The sequence below is a fragment of the Tyto alba genome, unplaced genomic scaffold, assembly GCF_018691265.1.
Source record: "Tyto alba isolate M040663 unplaced genomic scaffold, T.alba_DEE_v4.0 Super-Scaffold_13, whole genome shotgun sequence".
Lineage (NCBI taxonomy): Eukaryota > Metazoa > Chordata > Aves > Strigiformes > Tytonidae > Tyto > Tyto alba.
This window is the reverse complement of record NW_024881275.1, coordinates 25,361,133-25,378,558: the sequence shown is the minus strand read 5'-3', so window position 1 is coordinate 25,378,558 and position 17,426 is coordinate 25,361,133. Positions and strand designations below refer to the sequence as shown.

At 37.1% G+C, this 17,426-nt stretch overlaps 1 protein-coding gene across 5 annotated transcripts in view; it reads left to right on the top strand.

Moving 5' to 3' along the window:
- Positions 1-17,426, top strand: part of FER (FER tyrosine kinase) — a 196,971-nt gene that overhangs the window by 169,765 nt on the left and 9,780 nt on the right. For all 5 annotated transcript variants that reach the window (XM_032984034.2, XM_042787613.1, XM_042787615.1 and 2 more), the window contains 2 exons: positions 10,762-10,916; positions 14,460-14,582. In XM_032984034.2, the coding sequence (XP_032839925.1) occupies positions 10,762-10,916; positions 14,460-14,582 (278 nt within the window). The remainder of the gene's footprint in view (positions 1-10,761; positions 10,917-14,459; positions 14,583-17,426) is intronic.

Here is a 17,426-nt window from a genome sequence, read left to right as displayed (position 1 = left end):
TTGGGCACTTGCAGTGTCTTTCGTCTACTTCTCATGCTCTGCTTTTCATTATTAGTTGTCAGCTATTTTTTAAACTTAATACAATACATAATAATATTAACACTAGAAAATAGCTTTATTTCATAAAATGAGAAATTTATTTTCTAAAAAGCTTAATCATCAGGAAATTGGCACTAGAAGCTACTCTGCTTTACACATTTTCTTTAAATTCAGCATGCAGGCTTTTCTATCACTGATGTATGGTGGACAAGTGAATATGATCTTTGACCATATCTGGTCTGCCTCTTCAGATGTTACCAAGTTTGTAAACAAGTTAAACCACTATTTAATGCCTCTGTACAGAGAAATCAATAATATTTTGACATTACACTAATAGAAGAGAATAAGGAAGAGATTAGTTCAGAACTAAATTGAGACATCTTCCTTGTATAAAAGGGCAAGGACAGTTATTGTAGCGAGTTTTGTGTCATCACACAGGTTGACCAATGTCATGATATTATCACATAAAATACACTTGTTAGTACAATCGTATGCTATGTTGTGTTTCATTTTAGTTGCTTCTGTGAATAATACAGTACTTCAGGAAATTTTTGCTTGAAAATGGTGTTTGCCTTACTGTGAATAGTAGAGTCTACTTGTATGAATGATTTGGGAAATGGAAGACATCTGTGATTGTGAATCAAGTCCACTGCAACTTTCTTGAGCACAAAATATGAACTTACATTCTGGTCCATCTTGGATAAGTACTTTTTGAATACTGAATTTCCCCCACAATTCAGTATAGTATCAGATAGATTTTTAAGAAATACTAAAAATCTTACTCATATCATAAATGTATCCATATTTGCGCTTCTTATGTTCTGTATTGTTTCTACCAAAAACTTTACAAGAATAGGAGTGGTTGCATGGGATCCAGAAGTGGCATTCTTCCATGACTATCCAGACCCTTAGTTTTCATTAAGACTACCACTAGGGTTACTTTTTGTAATTTTTTTCCTCTAGAGTTCACTCTTACGGTGTAAACCATTACTTTATGAGAAGTGAGGAAGTTGGATATGTTACTGTGCAGTTGTAGAAACTTAATTTGTAACGTGCTTTCTCATGGCTGTGTAAATATATGCTATGTAACTCTTTGATTCCCATAACTTTAGAAAGGAAAAAGCCAGCTACCTATAGAAGATTAAGTATTACTGTAAAATTGCAGGGAGTAATAATGTACTCTGTTAAGTTATTCACTTCGGACAAAGACAAGGTAAGGTGTTCTGCCAAAGAAATGAAATAATTCAGCACACAAAAGAAATTGAATTGCACACCTTTGTTTCAAGATTTAAATGAAGTACAAGGGGAAAAAAACACATTAGACATTCATAAGTCTCACATTTTGCTCAGCACATTACATGTAATCAGCAGTACACAGGAAAAATGGGTTATAAAAATCTCGAGAGATATCAAAGCAAAGAAGACTGTTATAGACTAAAATTACTATGATGCAGTTTTCATCAAAACTATTGTTCAGAAAAATACAGGCAATAACTATTAAGTTCTTAAAAAGTTGAGAAACAATGCAGATGAAAAACATTTAGATGCCGCTGATAGGAATGTTTCTGTCCCAGAAGTAGGGATTGTGAAGAAAACCTTGGAAGTAGGAAAAAAGTGGGAGGAATAGATGATATAACAATTTATTGCTTCATTTCTGTCTTCACAGTCTACTGCTTTGATTCCCTTCAGGAACTGCTCATTTTCTACTATACCCATCTTTATTTCTTTTAAAATAGCTGGTACAGAAATCTTGTCCTACTAGGAGAATGGAGGACACATAGCAACTTACCTGAATAAAACTTAAAAGTTTTCTAATGTGTCAGTAGATCTGCATACTCCCTTGAGCCATCTCTGGGCTGCAAACAATAAGTTTATAATTATTTTAATTTTCCTCCATTATTACCTCTGTAGGTGACAAGTGCCACATAATGTTGAGTTTTGAGCCTGGAAGGCAGCTGACCATCACGCAGCCCTTCACTCACCCCTTCCCCACTCAGGAATGGAAGGAGAATATAAAGCAGAAATGCCTCAAAGAATCCATCTAAGGACAGGGACAGGTAGCTCACCCAGACAGACTCCTTAGGGGAAGAAAAGAAAACATCACTTTAATTCAAACACTAACAAAGACAACACTTAACAGACAAGATGGGACAGTGAGAAGCACCACCACATCCAAAAACCACCTCCCCCCCTTCTTCCCGGGCTCAGCTCTGCTCCTCATCTCTCTCTCTCCTCCCCCAGTGGCACGGGGGGCAGGGGATGGGGGTTACAGACAGCTCACCGGTGGGGTGAACACCGCACATCCCTCCCCTGCTCCCCGTGGCTCCCCTCTCACTGCAGACAGTTCTCCACGAACCTTCTCTGGCGTGAGTCCTCCCCACGGGCCGCAGCCGTTCCCACGCTGCTCCGGTGTGGGTCCCCCCCGCGTGCTGCAGTCCTCCCAGTGCCGAACCACAACAGCGGGGGCCGCTTCTCCCTTCAGGGTCCCGGCCTCATTTAAGCACAGCCACCTGTCCTGGCATAGGCTCCCCCTCAGGCTTCAGGCCGGCCTCTGCTCCACCGCAGCCCTCCATGGGTGTCAGGGGGGCGGCCCGGCCATCTCACCGCGGGATGCAGGGTCTCTGCTCCAGCACAACTCCCATCACTTCCTTCTCCTTCCTTCCACTGACCCGGGTGTTCTTCCTTCTCACAACTCCTCCTCACTATTCCCAACCCTCTCCTGGGTTCCCCTTCTTAAATATCTTATCACAGAAGTGTGGCCACGGCTGCTGATTGTCTCAGCCCTGGCCAGAGGTGGGTCAGACTTGGAGCTGGGGGAGCCTTTGAGAAGCTCCTCCCAGGGGCTGCTGCTGTAGCCCCCTCCCCTGATACCAAAAGTCCCGCCACAGAAACCCAGCACAGATGTGTAACAGCAAGCTGGGTTTCTTCCTAGTAAAAATGTACCCAGAGCAGGTAGGTGAGAAGGTTCCAAGATGCAGGAGTGAGCTTGATGCTCTTCAGAACAGGAGTCTGGATCAGCTCAACCTCGTCCATATAGAATTACCAATTGTTTTTTAAAAAATAGTACATCAGTTGAAAATGCAAAACATTCAGGAAATAGGAAGCTTCGGTTTCCTTTTATTTCTCTTTATCTCCAGACTTATTTCCAGTCTCTTCTTCAGAGTCATCCATCTTAAAGTTTCTTTTTTAATGAAAAGTAAGATTCATATTTAACACACTCAACTGTAATAACTAGACTCCTTTATATCAAACACCAAGTATTAGGACACCAGAACTACAACTGTGAGAAGTGATAATATTTTATAGCATTTGTGCTTCACTTTTGTGACTCCAAAGGGACACTTAATGCCCTTTGATGTATGAGTGATCTCTGTCATGATCAAGAAGTAAAACAGAAAGTTTGACTCTGAAACATATATTGGGGAAAGTATTCTGTTCAAAGGCCTGAAGTCAGTACTGCTACTTGTTTACAAAAGTAATTAAATAATGTAACTACCTTATTATGCCCAATATTTGTACCTACCTTAACATATACCTTACTGTAATTGTGTGTTTGTTTATTAGCAACTGACTAATAGCAGAGCATAAAAATTAATATAATCTGCTGATTCTCATTCTATGCTTGTTCATCAGAGATGAATGTACAATAAGTAAGGTTCTTATCTATCTGGCTTCATATCTTAATTTTATTTTCAAGTATGTGTAGGTGAAGTCATCTGCAGCAACGAACTGTGGTAGAGAAAATGTGAATGTCTTTTTCTGTACAGCAGTTGATTAAGAAATTTCTTCCTGCTATGTTTGTACAGTCCAGGACAGCCGTCACTTGTTCAAAAAATGTAGCCATAGGAATGTAAATAGCATGAAGGTTTGTGGGGTGGGACTGAGGGTTGAGTTCACTGCAAGCAGTGGTTTCCTTGCTGAGCTGTGCAATCCTCAACAGACGAAGCAATATGCTTTGTCCTCGTGAACCACGTGAATCCCACTCTGCAGTTCTGAATGGGATGCTGTAGTTTTCTACTACTGTGACCCATGCCACAACCTATAACATATTGAGCAAATCACTGAAGAGAAAGTCAGGTATATAACAGTTACCAAGTACATTTTTCAGGGGTGAGGATGACAGTAATAATGCTAGATGTTTGGAATTTTGAGTTAGGAACACTGTGACCCTCAACAGTGTGTTTATCCTTACAACATTTTTAAAAATACTTAACAACTCCTCCCAGTATCTAAGGAGCATATTTTGTATCTGAATATAGTTTTGTTATTTTGAATAAATTTGACATGTATGAATAGATTCGTTGTTTACCAAGTTACCAACAAGTTTTTACTTAGACCGTATTATAGTGTATTGAAGTAATTTAGATGCTTAAGCTTTATTGGGCTTTTATATTTTCTTCTGTTTTCTTTGGCCTTTATTACTGGAAGTTTGCCTTTTGATTAATGTGATCGTACTAACCTTAGTTCAAAGGAATATGTTGACCAATTTGCTATGAAACATTATATATGATAGCTCTTACTATCATGACAATGAGAGTGAGCAGTGCAATGCAGACTATTTCTGGAACGTAGGATACATTTTACAGGTGGAAAAAATAAAGGTTCTGTGGAAAAAAACGCATTTTTAGATACAAGTTACTTTTTGTGCTTGTGTTCAGCTACTGAATACAATTATTTGGGATTTGTTTTGTTCCATTTTTTGAGTTCTTTTTGCAAAATTTTCAAGTGCTTCATCTAAAATTGCGAAATGCTTTAGAGGGAGTAATTGAGTCACTAATGCTCTGAGGTGGGAAAATTTACTCATTTATAGTTGAGAAAAACTGAGCAATATCCAAAACTACAGATAGCAAGCAGAACACCTGACAGTATTGAGAAATCTCTACTGCATCTAAACTGGACTTCCTCTGGTTTCCTAGCATTTTTCATCTGTGATGATGAACTTGCATTATATGAGAAACTGAGAGGAATTATTAGCATTGTAGTTAATATTGCTCCATTAGTATTCATAATCTGATAGCTAAAATAATATGAAGAACTAAGTAAAACAAAGTGTAAAGGGGGAAGACAATACAGAATGTTCTTCTGACTCTATTTTCCCAGTCTGTTGTTAGGCACGTTCTATTTGCTGTGTTGTCCACATACAGCAATAGTAGCAGTATATGTGTATCAAGAAAGTTCTGAAATAGATGTGTTTTGATTTAGACATCACTGGAAATTATCTCAGGTGTTTGAAGGAGAGGTCGTGTCTTATAGTCCACAAAAAAACCCAACAGTTTCACTTCTAGATTTGCCACTCCTTATTTGTTAATCGGGTAATAGACTATTGTCATTGAATTAAATGTGCAGAGGAGATAAACTGATCCTGTTAACTAATTAATTATTTACTTGCTTCTGTCAGCTAAGCGTGTTTTAACTGCATGATCCAGGGATGGGATATAAAGTGGATAATTAGTTCAGTGAGGCAGTCTGTCCTGCTGGTTTAGTAATGAGGAGTTTATTCTCTTGTTTTGATTTGCTTTAATTGATGGAATTCCATTGAAATACTAGGTATTCCTTGCTATGTAGTTCGTTTACAGTAGTGGAAGGAAGCAGGGAGGGTATAAGTGTGCTTAGAGAAAAGTTTATGATGTTTATATCTTTACTGACAGCCATGAATCCAGGTAGTAACAACTCTCAGCACAAAGAAATTGCCTCTACTTCCTCTTTAACTGGCCATTGGATTTTTAGCAAAAGTCTTATGAGCTATCTCTTGCAGTTTCAGCATATCCAATCCATAATAGTGATTCTTAGTCCATGCCCTGTTTATGTTTATAGGGACTGCACAGCAGTGCTTAAAAATGAAATTTCCAACTTAAATATGAATTTTTATTACTTAGTAGTTGGGAGAAAGGCACTTTGTTTCTAATAACACTAGGAACTAACATAATCTTGATATTAAATAGTGAGAGTCAGCTTTTCTTTTACTAATGAACTTGTTCTGTAGCAGCTCAGTTTAATTTGTGCCCAATTGGTACAGCTTTCACAATGTGAAATAAAGAATATTTTCTTATTTTCTATGTTAAAGATAAGTACTGATTTTATGGAATTACTGCAGCAGGCAGCAAATGCTGTATGAGAAAAAAAAAATGCCCCAAGCAGAGAGAAACACTTAGTTCTGTGCAATTATATCTGTACTTCTTCAGGATGTTGGTTTTAGGTAAAATTAAGGAGAAGGAAGAGAAAACAAATAGAACATGCCGAGATTTTTAGGGAAAAGAACTACAGCATAGTTGATTTGTTGTTTTGTTTTGTTTTGTTTTGTCTTTTTTTAAAAAAGACCATCTAGAAATTCTAATGATTTACTACAAATATTTAACACTGGAGTTATCTGTAGTATTGACTCCTCATAGCTGTTTTCAGTCATCAGCCCTATATATTTACATTTTCTTGTTTTCCCTCACTTATGTCATCTATCATACATACTTAAATAAAACCCCTTTGAGTGTGTTTCATATGGAAGATATAAATGTTTTTTTATAAGCCCTTTAACACCATTATACAAGACTTCTAACCTTTTATCTGTAGTAAATTTAAATTAATTAGAATCCTGGAAACTGGAAAAAAAATTAAAGATGTTAGTTATTAATTTTAAAAAATGGAAGTAATACTTTTTGATGCCCTTTTTTTCAGATTCTGGCTCTAAGTTCTGTAATAAATCACAGTGACCACAATACATTTTTGCTAATTTTCTCTTGTATTTAGACTGAAAAATATGAACAACCTTTTAAAGAATGGTGTCAGACATAGGGAGAAACAGTAAAGAAATTACTTGAAAAATATCGAAAAATCTTAACCAAAGCCTCAGAATAAAACAGAACAAAACAAAACAAAACAAAGCCTGATGTAGTTATAGCATTCAGTGTAACAATGTTTAAAAAAATGCCTTTAAGCATGAAAAGAGATGTAAGGAAATCTCAAAAATTCAGCAGCAGATCACTGAGAATATAAAACAGATTTAAGTGGCAGCAGAAATACTAACAAGATACTCTAACTTTCTGGACATTTATAAGTCTAAGGAATGAAATGATAAATATTAGTCAAACAGACATTCTGAGGAAATTACAAATAAGAGAACAGGAAAAAAAAGAACCTGAAAAATGCATTTGCTGTGGATGTAACTGCAGCATTTGAAGCGCCTGGTGGTGGAGCACTGAGAATTAAATTGTACTCATAATCATTCTGTTTCACCCCACTGAATGGCAAGCTATTAAAAGTGCAAAGCAACAGAACTTTTGTCAGGATTTAGCATGGTATTAAATATCACTGAATCTGCTAAACTTTGTTGGTTTCTATGTTCTCCAAGAACCAATTCCTCACAGGAACTGTGAAAAGAAAACTAAGGGCCTGAGAGAGGGATTACAAATGTTCTTTCAAAGGACTATGACTAAAGTGAAGGAAAAAGTGAAAAAAAAGTTCACATCTCAGGTATTTTCTAAATAAGTAAAAGAGCCTAACTTACACATGAGGAAGGAAAAAAGTAAATTTGCTTAAGTCAGAATTAAACATATTAAGTGCTCAGAAGGGTTTATTAACACAAGTGATGTATTAAAAGTAATACATAGTATGATAGCTTCAAAAATTTGAGAGTTTTAGCTAAAAGCAGAAGGTATTAATACTGTGGGACTCGTAACCAGCACTACTACGTTTACTTTGCTCTTTGTAGCTTTATTAATAAGCCAAGTTTTATCATAATGCATCTTTTCTATCTTATTATATCTTATCTTGACACTCATTATTTCATAAAATTTTATTGATATTCTGTGGGAGATGGCAACGAAAATGCTTCTCTATTCAATACAAACTGTGACAAAAAGAAAGAAGCAATCTGCCTGGAAACATTGGAGGTGGACTTGACAGTTGTGTCCACTTGCACAGGTTGTGCACCATTAGCTAACCACGGGCCCATGAGTCCTCCCTTGGTACTTGTGTGCAGCGTAGCAACTTGAATACTGTCATTCTGTGACCCACTGCCAGCTCACAGACAGCTTGAAAACCACTCTTTCATGAAGTAAAGACTTTGTGTTTCTGTGGTCTTTCAGAAGATCCGGTGTTAATTTACATATATCCTGAATGTAGTATCACAATCTTTACCAACTTTCTCAAATACCAGTTTAATTTTCGTGGAAGTGTTTCTGTAAATTTTTGGTAAGGATGAAAAACACTTCCTCTAGATAACTAAAAGAAAAAGAAAACTGTCACATACAAAACAGACAAAAATTATGTGGAGTGCAATTTTTGTTTACAAGTATCATACTGTATACTATTTATGATATATTTTCCCTAATAACCAGGCTTATGTATGAGGAATAATCCTGAGACGGCTTGGTATATAGCTTTTTCTTTATCTGACTCAGAACTTGTTTAAATGCTAGGTCAGACTCAGGTTGGAAGAAGTCCATGATTGTAATTAACTCTAAATTTTCTTTAAGATATGACCTTATTATTTTTTTCCACTCCTTCGGTGCATCTGTCACAAAATCTAGACTATATTGAGTAAAACAATAAAAAAACTAATGACTAAAGTATGATTGGAAACTAAGCCATAAATTTGTGAAATTTCATGGTGATACTTTTTACAGACCTGAGTGTAAACAATAACAATGTGATTTTGTTTTGCAGCTCTCTTACTTTCACCAAAGAATACCACATGCTAACATGAAACTATGTAACATAGTGTGTATTGGGCTGTTTCATACATATGTGCATATTGTCAGCTGAAGACTGTGACTTCAGACTTGTTTTTAAGTGGTCTATTTTCTCTAACTGCAAGAATAACTACATTTATATCACTGTAGCATCAAGCTCAAGAGCCATAAATGTTGTTAGTGCAGACAAGCTGTGTAAGTCAAATATGTTAAAATTCTTAAATCAAGCTACTGTATTTATGCTCAAATACAGACTCTGTCTGCACATCAAATGATGTAGTCCAATATCAGTATGGGTCAGTTGATCAAAGTAGTTGTAGTTATGCAAGCTTTAACATCCATAAATACAACTTAAGACTTTTACTTTAGACTAAATGTAGTTCAGTCCTTTGTCATGAATGTCCCCACCATACATAGTGTTTGAAGCTGTTTGTCATTGATTCAGACCTTTCCTTCTGCATTAGCTGTAGAAACACATTTACTGCGCATCGTGGGCAGAGTTCTAGGTTAGTTTCTTCCAAGAATAATCTAGTTTGCATGCATCAAAATCATTCTTCAAAACCAGTGAATGTGCATTAAGTGCTCAGGGAATTCACTTCAAAACTATGCTACAGCTCCAATCTAAAACATCAAAACTTTTGTAGTTATGTTGGAATATTCACATAAGACAAGCCATTTGTGAGCATATTAGCTATTTAAGCAGAAAACAAACATGGTAAATTTAATTTAAAAATACTTTGCCTATGATATTCCTAATTTAATTCTGTTGTTTAACATTTCTCTCCCTTCAAAAATTTCCTGTATTTTATTACATCAAGATGGGAATAATAGATATTTTATTATGTAGCATTTTAATATATTGTGAAACAATGACATTTAATATATATAAAGTTAATGTATTATTAGCATGTATTATTAATTCAAATGTATGTTGTAGAGAAGCCACAGTGGATCTTTCATCAGGTACTGCTATCAGCTGTCTCCTAACTTAACATATTTCAGATAGAGGGATGGAAAGGAAGGCTGTTGTTCTTCTGAGCTTCTCATCCATCACTGAGCCAAAATTCCTTTTCCTGTAATACTGAGCAGCTTCGTATTTTTTAATGGATGCTCTAATGCTAAGATAAGATGGGCAGAGAGAATATGAAGCCAGTTATCTCGTTTCTCACTGTCTTTCATAATTGCGGGAACATGTTTCAGGGTGCTTCTTCAAATTCTGTCTCATTTTGCCTAAGATCTGATTTGTTAAACTCCAGGTTTATTTCAGTGACCTCAGAGGGCAGTAGTGGTGGGTTGACTTTGGCTGGCTGCCAGACACCCACTTAGCTGCTCTCTCACTCCCTGTTCCTCAACAGGACTGGGAAGAAAATAAGACAGAAAAACTTGTGGGTCAAGATCAGGTAGATTACTCACCGATTACTGTCACAGTAAAACAGACTCAACTTGGAGAACATTAATTTAATTTATTGCCAATTAAAATGGAATTGGATGGTGAGAAATAAAGACAAAAACTGAAATACCTTTCCCTGACCTCTCCCTTCTTCCAAGGCTCACCATCACTCCTTCATTCCTGACTCCTCCACTTCCTCCCCTCCAGGGGGTGCAGGGGGATGGGGAATTGGGGTTGCAGTCAGTCCATAACAGCTTCTCTCTGCTGCTCCTTCCTCCTCACACTGTCCTCTGCACCAGTGTGGGTCCTTCCCAGGGGATACAGTCTTTCATGAACTGCTCCAGCATGTGTCCTTCCAAGGGCTGCAGGGAAATCTGTGCTTCGGCACCTGGAGCAGCTCCAGCATCTCCAGCACCTCCTCTCCCCACTTCTTCACCAACCTTGGTGTTCACAGGATTATTTCTCAGGCTCTTTTTTTCCTCCCTCACAGCTGTTTTCCACAACTGCTATGCAACATTTTTTACACTTTCTTAAATAAGTTTTCTGAGAGGTGCCACCATCTTGGCTGAGGGGCTCAGCCGTTTTAAATGGCTTCAGGTACTTTCAAATGTGTAAATATATGGGGGTTTATTTCTTGTTCTAACTTAGAGACCTGGCTGCAAGGAACTGCTTGGTAGGTGAAAGCAACATTTTGAAAATAAGTGATTTTGGAATGTCCCGGCAAGAGGATGATGGCGTGTACTCATCGTCAGGCCTAAAGCAGATTCCTATCAAGTGGACTGCTCCAGAAGCTCTCAACTATGGTAAGGACATGCACATATCTTTTTGCAAAAAAAAAAAAAAAAATTAAAAAAAAATCTATATTAGCATAAGGAGAACCAGGACTACCCCATGGACAGTATTTGAGTATATATATATATATATATTCCCACTTCCCAGTTCAAATCCATAACATTTAAAAATCATGTTAATATTTCAGTCTTATTTAAGTTATGTATAAAATACTATTTTGCCTTCAAAAAGAATAAAGCAGCAACATCAAAATTGCTATAATGCAGCAATAAAATAATGCTTTGGTTATGTTGCTGGCTCATTCTGGTAACTACCCAGTCAGTCATCTAAATCATAATCATTAACAAAATGAAAAAGAAAAGTTCAGCATATTTATGGTAGTGATTGTTCTAGCACCTTGTTGAGAATGTTAGAAAGTGTTAACACAATAGAAAACTCTGTTTGATAAATCATTACATTGGAGAAAAGTACAGTCACTGATTTATATTTATTTTAACTGCAGCTTTTCTTTACCTGCACTTTTATATATTGCTAGGCTGTTATCTTGGGGAAAAAAATCCATTATTTTCGATTGAGAGAAGTGGTCCATAATATGTGGGTAATAGTTCCAGAACAGAAACAGAAGCTGTTTAGCTTTTTAGCTTATATGAAACTAGAAAAATAAGTTCTTCTAAGTAAAGTGGACTGTGAACAAGCAGTGTATTAAATGAATGATGCCATATAGTTGTCTCTACCAGTTCTTTGGTTGAGTACTTAGAAAAAAATTGTTTTGAATTCTTCATTTGAAGTATCTATCAATATTCCTGCTATCTCGTAAAGCTCTTTTTTTAAGTCATTCATTGAAAATCATAAGTTTGTGACTTACAATTGATAGCAAAATGCTTCTTCTCAGCACTTTTGCAGGAGTTGATGCCATAACACAGTAAAGCAGATCTTCCCTTTGGAGGGCTAATAATAGATTTAGTTACAGCAATTGATCCTGTATTATCAGTTATTCTAAGAGGTGTTAATGTTGCTAGCATTTGCTGGGGAACACACTTTTCTATATTGGGTGTTTGTTCCACTATAAAAGTTGTTCAGAATTTTCATTTTTGTTATTTCAGAAATGCATTACAGTTTGTTTGATATATAATGGAAACTTCATAGCTGTATACAGTCCAATGTACTATGCTAAGCAGAAACCAGCCTCTTGTGACAACACTTTTGCTTTGTACTTTTGAGTCTTTTTTTTCTGTTTAGGCCAGGGGAGGAGAGGATAATTGATTAACATCTATTATTTTGTGTTTCCTAAAATGCATACATACTCAAGCAGCTTTAAGTGATTTACCATAGTATTTGGAAAATAAGCTCATTCAAACATTTGTTAATGTATTCAGCAGTCTAATATTCAGCTTTCAAAATGTTGTAGAAGGTTTCTGTGTATTCCTGAAGGATCATTTTTTCCACTCCCTTGAAAGATGTGAGTAAAAATAATTGACTTGTGTTTTATCATGTACCGTCTTAATAATATGGTCATAAGTATTGCAATAATTTTTGTAGGTAAAGCTGAAGGTATTTAAGGCTATCAGAGTGAAATAGAACTAAATCTGCAATATTTCAGAACTAGTTGGTAACTGTTGTCCATGTCCATGGCAAGATTTAAAGGTTGGAAGAAAATGAGAGATAGTCCCATGTGGCCATTACATGAATGATACAGTGCTTAAGAAACTACATAAAAGGTCATTTTTGAGTCACTTCTAGATTCACTGTATATGACAAATTAATAGCAGTCATTAAAAGATTTTAAACAAAAACAACACAAGTTGTGAAGTATAGAAACCAGATTAGGGCAAATGAGGTGATTAGGGAGTTGTGTCTGAAGTCATAACTGAAGTCCTCATGCTACTGGAGCCTGTGGGAGATTGAACCTTTGGTTCAGGGGGTGCTGTTCAGTGCCATTCCATACCATTATTTTTTGCTTGGAGCTCCATGATTTCCATCACTTCCAGCAAGTGGAAAAAATATTTGAAAAGCTCCTAATACAATTACATATTTAGGCCAAGTGTAGGGTATTTTTGCTCCCTCTTCTCTCAAAATTAAAATACACATTTAATATATATGTGTTTTTACCATACAACATTTTCATTTGTTTGTCATGCTAATAAATTACTTTGTGGAGGGCTTTTTTTGTGAATGAACAGGCCTTTTTTCTTGCCAGATAATGTCATAGTGGAAAAGATTATTAACTGTGCAGAACTTGTATTTTCTTAAAAAAAAAAAAAACAAAACCGCAACTAATCACCTATCTTGTATCTACTGAAAGATTTCAATGAAAAGTGGTAAATTACTAGATGACAAACTCAGAAGAGAGTTGATACATAGACAAGAAAACTAATCTTACTACAAAGAGCATAGTGAATGCCCGTAATTGCCGTCGATGAGGCACACAAGCTAATGTAGCGCAGCTGGAAGTGATAGTTCAACAGTAAAATGAACTTTCTGACATCAGAACAGTTTTCCTATCACCGTCACTGTAATTTACATGTATTTTCTTTTTTTATAATCAGAAGTGACTTAGTTTGGTTTGTTTAATGATTAGAGATGAACAAACAATGCATTCACAGGCATGTGTATATCTTAAGGAATACAGAACCCTATATACAACGTGATAGTAGGGAACAAATTAAAACAGTCATGAACAATGTTGAAAGTGATGTTGAAAATGGATTTTTAAAGTAACATTTTCACAGATCTTGATGTAAAGGGCTACGAGTCTTAACTTTCTGATGTGAATCCATCATTCTTAATGTGACTCTATCAGGGACAATAGAAATATCTGCTCTGAGATCTCTCCTTCTCCCATAATATAAAGCTTTCATTACACAAAGAGGTTTGGAATTCAATTATCTATCAATTATCTATTTTGTTCTCTCAGAATCATAGTTGAAAATAATGTAACCAGCAGGCCAGATTTCTTTTCTTTAACTGATTGGGTGCATTAGTTCTTCAGGGTCTAAATTAAACAAGTTGAAGCGACTGTACTTTCATTTGCAGAGAACACTTTGTTGAAGCATGTAAACCAGGCCCTCTTTATAGTTACAAACTATGTTGATGGTAGTTCCTCTCAGAATATTCATTGACATGCTATATTAGGGAACTGGGAAAGGCAATTTTTTTAAAAGTATATTTTTAATTGATAGTGATTAAAAAAAAAGGGGGGGGGAACTGACATTTTTCTGTCCTTTTATATTAGGAGGAAAAAACCCATATTTTTGTATATTAAGTAGAAAAGAAATTCTTAACTTGCATGAAGAATAACTGACATGGTAAGGTCTGTCAAATTGTAGAACTTCAAGTTAGCTTATATTATTCCTAGGTATTGACCTTAAGATAACTTGTTTATCATTTGAAATACAGGAGACCACGATATCTGCAGAATGTATTATTAGTAGCAATGGCTTTGTTCTGCTTAAAGTTTGCCAGTGTAACACTTTACAGAAAATCTGGGGCCATAATTATCTGAAACATTATTTTTTTCTGTACATTAAACTGAGGGTTTTCTCTCCTTTCCTTAGGGAGATACACATCTGAGAGTGACGTATGGAGCTTTGGAATCCTTTTGTGGGAGACCTTCAGTTTAGGAGTATGTCCGTACCCTGGAATGACCAACCAACAAGCACGAGAACAAGTTGAGAAAGGTAGTCATTTGTAGGGAGTGAATGAAATGCTATATAGATCCATAAGTTATGTAGTACAGTGTAAAATAGCAAAGAAATAACATACGGGTTATCCACCAACTAAAGCAAAAATATGATGAGATTTTTTAATAGCTGAAGCTGGTTCTCTGGGAGTAGTGTGATATTCTTGAAAAAAGGAATACACTGACCAGTTACTTGAAGGACAGAAGACTTACAGCATAATGACTTTGATTGTTGCAGAACTAAAAGGTGAGATGGAGAGGGGGGATTTACTGCTGTGCAAAGCAGAGACTTGACCAGAATGAATTTTTTAAGATTATGCTAATGCAGGTATAAATATTCTAAACTGCCAGAGGAAAAAATCTGTATCATTTCATCTTCTCTATTAAAGCATTTCAGACAAAAATTTAGCAATTATGGAGGAGCATGGTAAGCCAGTTGAGCATTGAAAGCCACATTTCTCTTTTACAAAATAATCAAAAGGCTTTTATTTAAAGTAGCAAATAACTATGAGCAGGATTTCAGCACTTTTGTTTACTTTCATCATCTTTAGTGGTGTTTCAGAAGTGTTCCTCCTCTACATAGTACTACTATGTAAGTCATAAACTGTTCCAAGCTCGTAAAAATGCTAAATTATTTTAAAAAAACTCACTAATTTGATGATTTATACAGATTGCTAATGTTTGTTATAAGCACTGCAGATGACTATCAAAGTTTCTTCTTAAAAGGCCAAATCAAAAAATCCAATGTTTTCCGGCGCAGAGGAGTGTTTGTAAAAACAAGTCTTACTACCTAAGTACTGAGATTCTGTTTTAATCCACTGAGAGTAATAATCTCTTGAAATGTATAAAATGCAAGGATTTAGAAGTATGTTTATGCTTTTTCAGTTACTTATACCATGGGGAAAATAGTCCTTTTGGCCCATCAGCAGTTCTTGTTCATTTGTTTTTAATGGAATTTTCATGTCTTTTATCAGTTTGTTTTCTTGGTTTTCAGTATATAACAGCTCTTCCATTAGGATAGTCAGCTAAGACACTCAGATTCTCTTCCTGATCATATCTATCTCAATTACTCAGTCAGTAAGAGCCTTCAGTGAATTTAGTTACTTGAATGCTTGCTTGAAACCAGGATAATTTCAGTTCTGAATACCTTTATAGAATCATTTAAGGATAAAAAGTAGTTGCTGCTGTCACTGTTTTGAAGAACCTAGTTTCTGGGGAATCTGTAAGGAACAGATTTTTAGAGTTTCATAATACCTTGTCTTTAAGTGTCCTAGAGCCCTGATTTTCTTCTTTGAAGTTACATGCATTAATCCAGCACCTACAGCTGCATTTAGCTGTAAAGTCCTATTTGCCAACTCACTTTACTGTCCACTGCCTATCATTAGCTCCAAGAGCTACATCTGGTAAACAGTTCAGAGAATCACAGTCACAGGATCACTGAGTTCTGTGGGAACCTCTGGACATCATCTGGTCCAACTCCCCTGCTCAAGCAGGGCCCTAAGATCCAGGTGCCCAGGACCATGTTCTGATGGCTTTTGCATTTCTCCAAGGATGGAGACTCCACCGCCTCTCTGGGTGACCTTTGCCAGTGCTCAGTCACCCTCATAGTGAAAAAGTGTTCCTGATGTTCAGAGGCAACCTTCTGTGTTTCAGTGTGTGCCCATTGCCTCTGGTCTTGTCATTGGGTGACACTGAAATGTGCCTGGCTCTCTCCTCTTTGCACCCTCCCTTCAGGTATTTATATATGTTGATGAAATTCCCTGAGCCTTCTCTTCTCCAGGTTGACCATTCACAGGTGTCTCAGCCTTTCCTTGTCTGAGAGATGTTCCAGTCCCTTCTTCATCTTGGTGGCCCTTGGTGGATTCTCTCCAGTGTCTCCAAGTCTCTCTTATACTGGGGAGCCCAGCACTGGACACAGTACTCCAGGTGTGGCCTCACCAGTGCTGAACAAAGGAGACAGATCATCTCCCTTGACCCTCTGGTAACAATTCTTTTAATGTAGCCCAAGATGCAATTAGCCTTCTTTGCTGCAAGGACGCATTGCTGGTGCATGTTCAACACTTGGCATCCACTGGGATCCCCAGGTCCCTGACTGCCAAGCAGCTTTCCAGCTGGGCAGTCCCCAGCATGTACTGGTACCTGAGGTTGTTCCTCCCAGGCGCAGAACTTTGCACTTCTTGTTGAGCTGCATGAGGTTCCTGTCAGCCCATTTCTTCAACCTGTCCAGGTCTCTCTGGATGTCAACATGACCCTCTGGTGTATAGGCCCCTCATTCCATTTTGATGTCATCAGCAAACTTGCTTTGGGGGCACTCTGCCCCATCATCCAGATCACTAATGAAGATGTTAAACAGGATCAGACCCAGTATTGACCCTTGGGGTACACTGCTAGTTGCTGGCCTCCAACTAGACTTTGTGCCACTGATCACCTCCCTCTGGAACTTGCCTTTCAAGCAGTTTTCAACACGCCTCACTGTCTGCTCATCCAGTCCATAATTCAACAGTGTCTTCATAAGGATTTTATGGGAGACAGTGTTGAAAGACTTACTGAAGTCCCCTGATCTGTCAGGCCAGTCTCTTCATCAGAGCAGGTGATGAGGTTGGCCAAGCATGACTTGCCCTTAGTGAATTCATGCTGACTACTCCTGATGACTTTCTTGTCCTTCATGTGACCAGAAATCATTTCCAGATTTAGCTGCTCCACAACCTCCCTCTGGGATCAAAGTGAGGCTGACCAGCCTGCAGTTCCCCGGGCCCTCCTTCAAGAGAGGTGTGGCAGTTGCTTTATTCCAGTCTTCACATACTTCTCCCACTCACCATGATGGATGAAAGACTATTGAGAG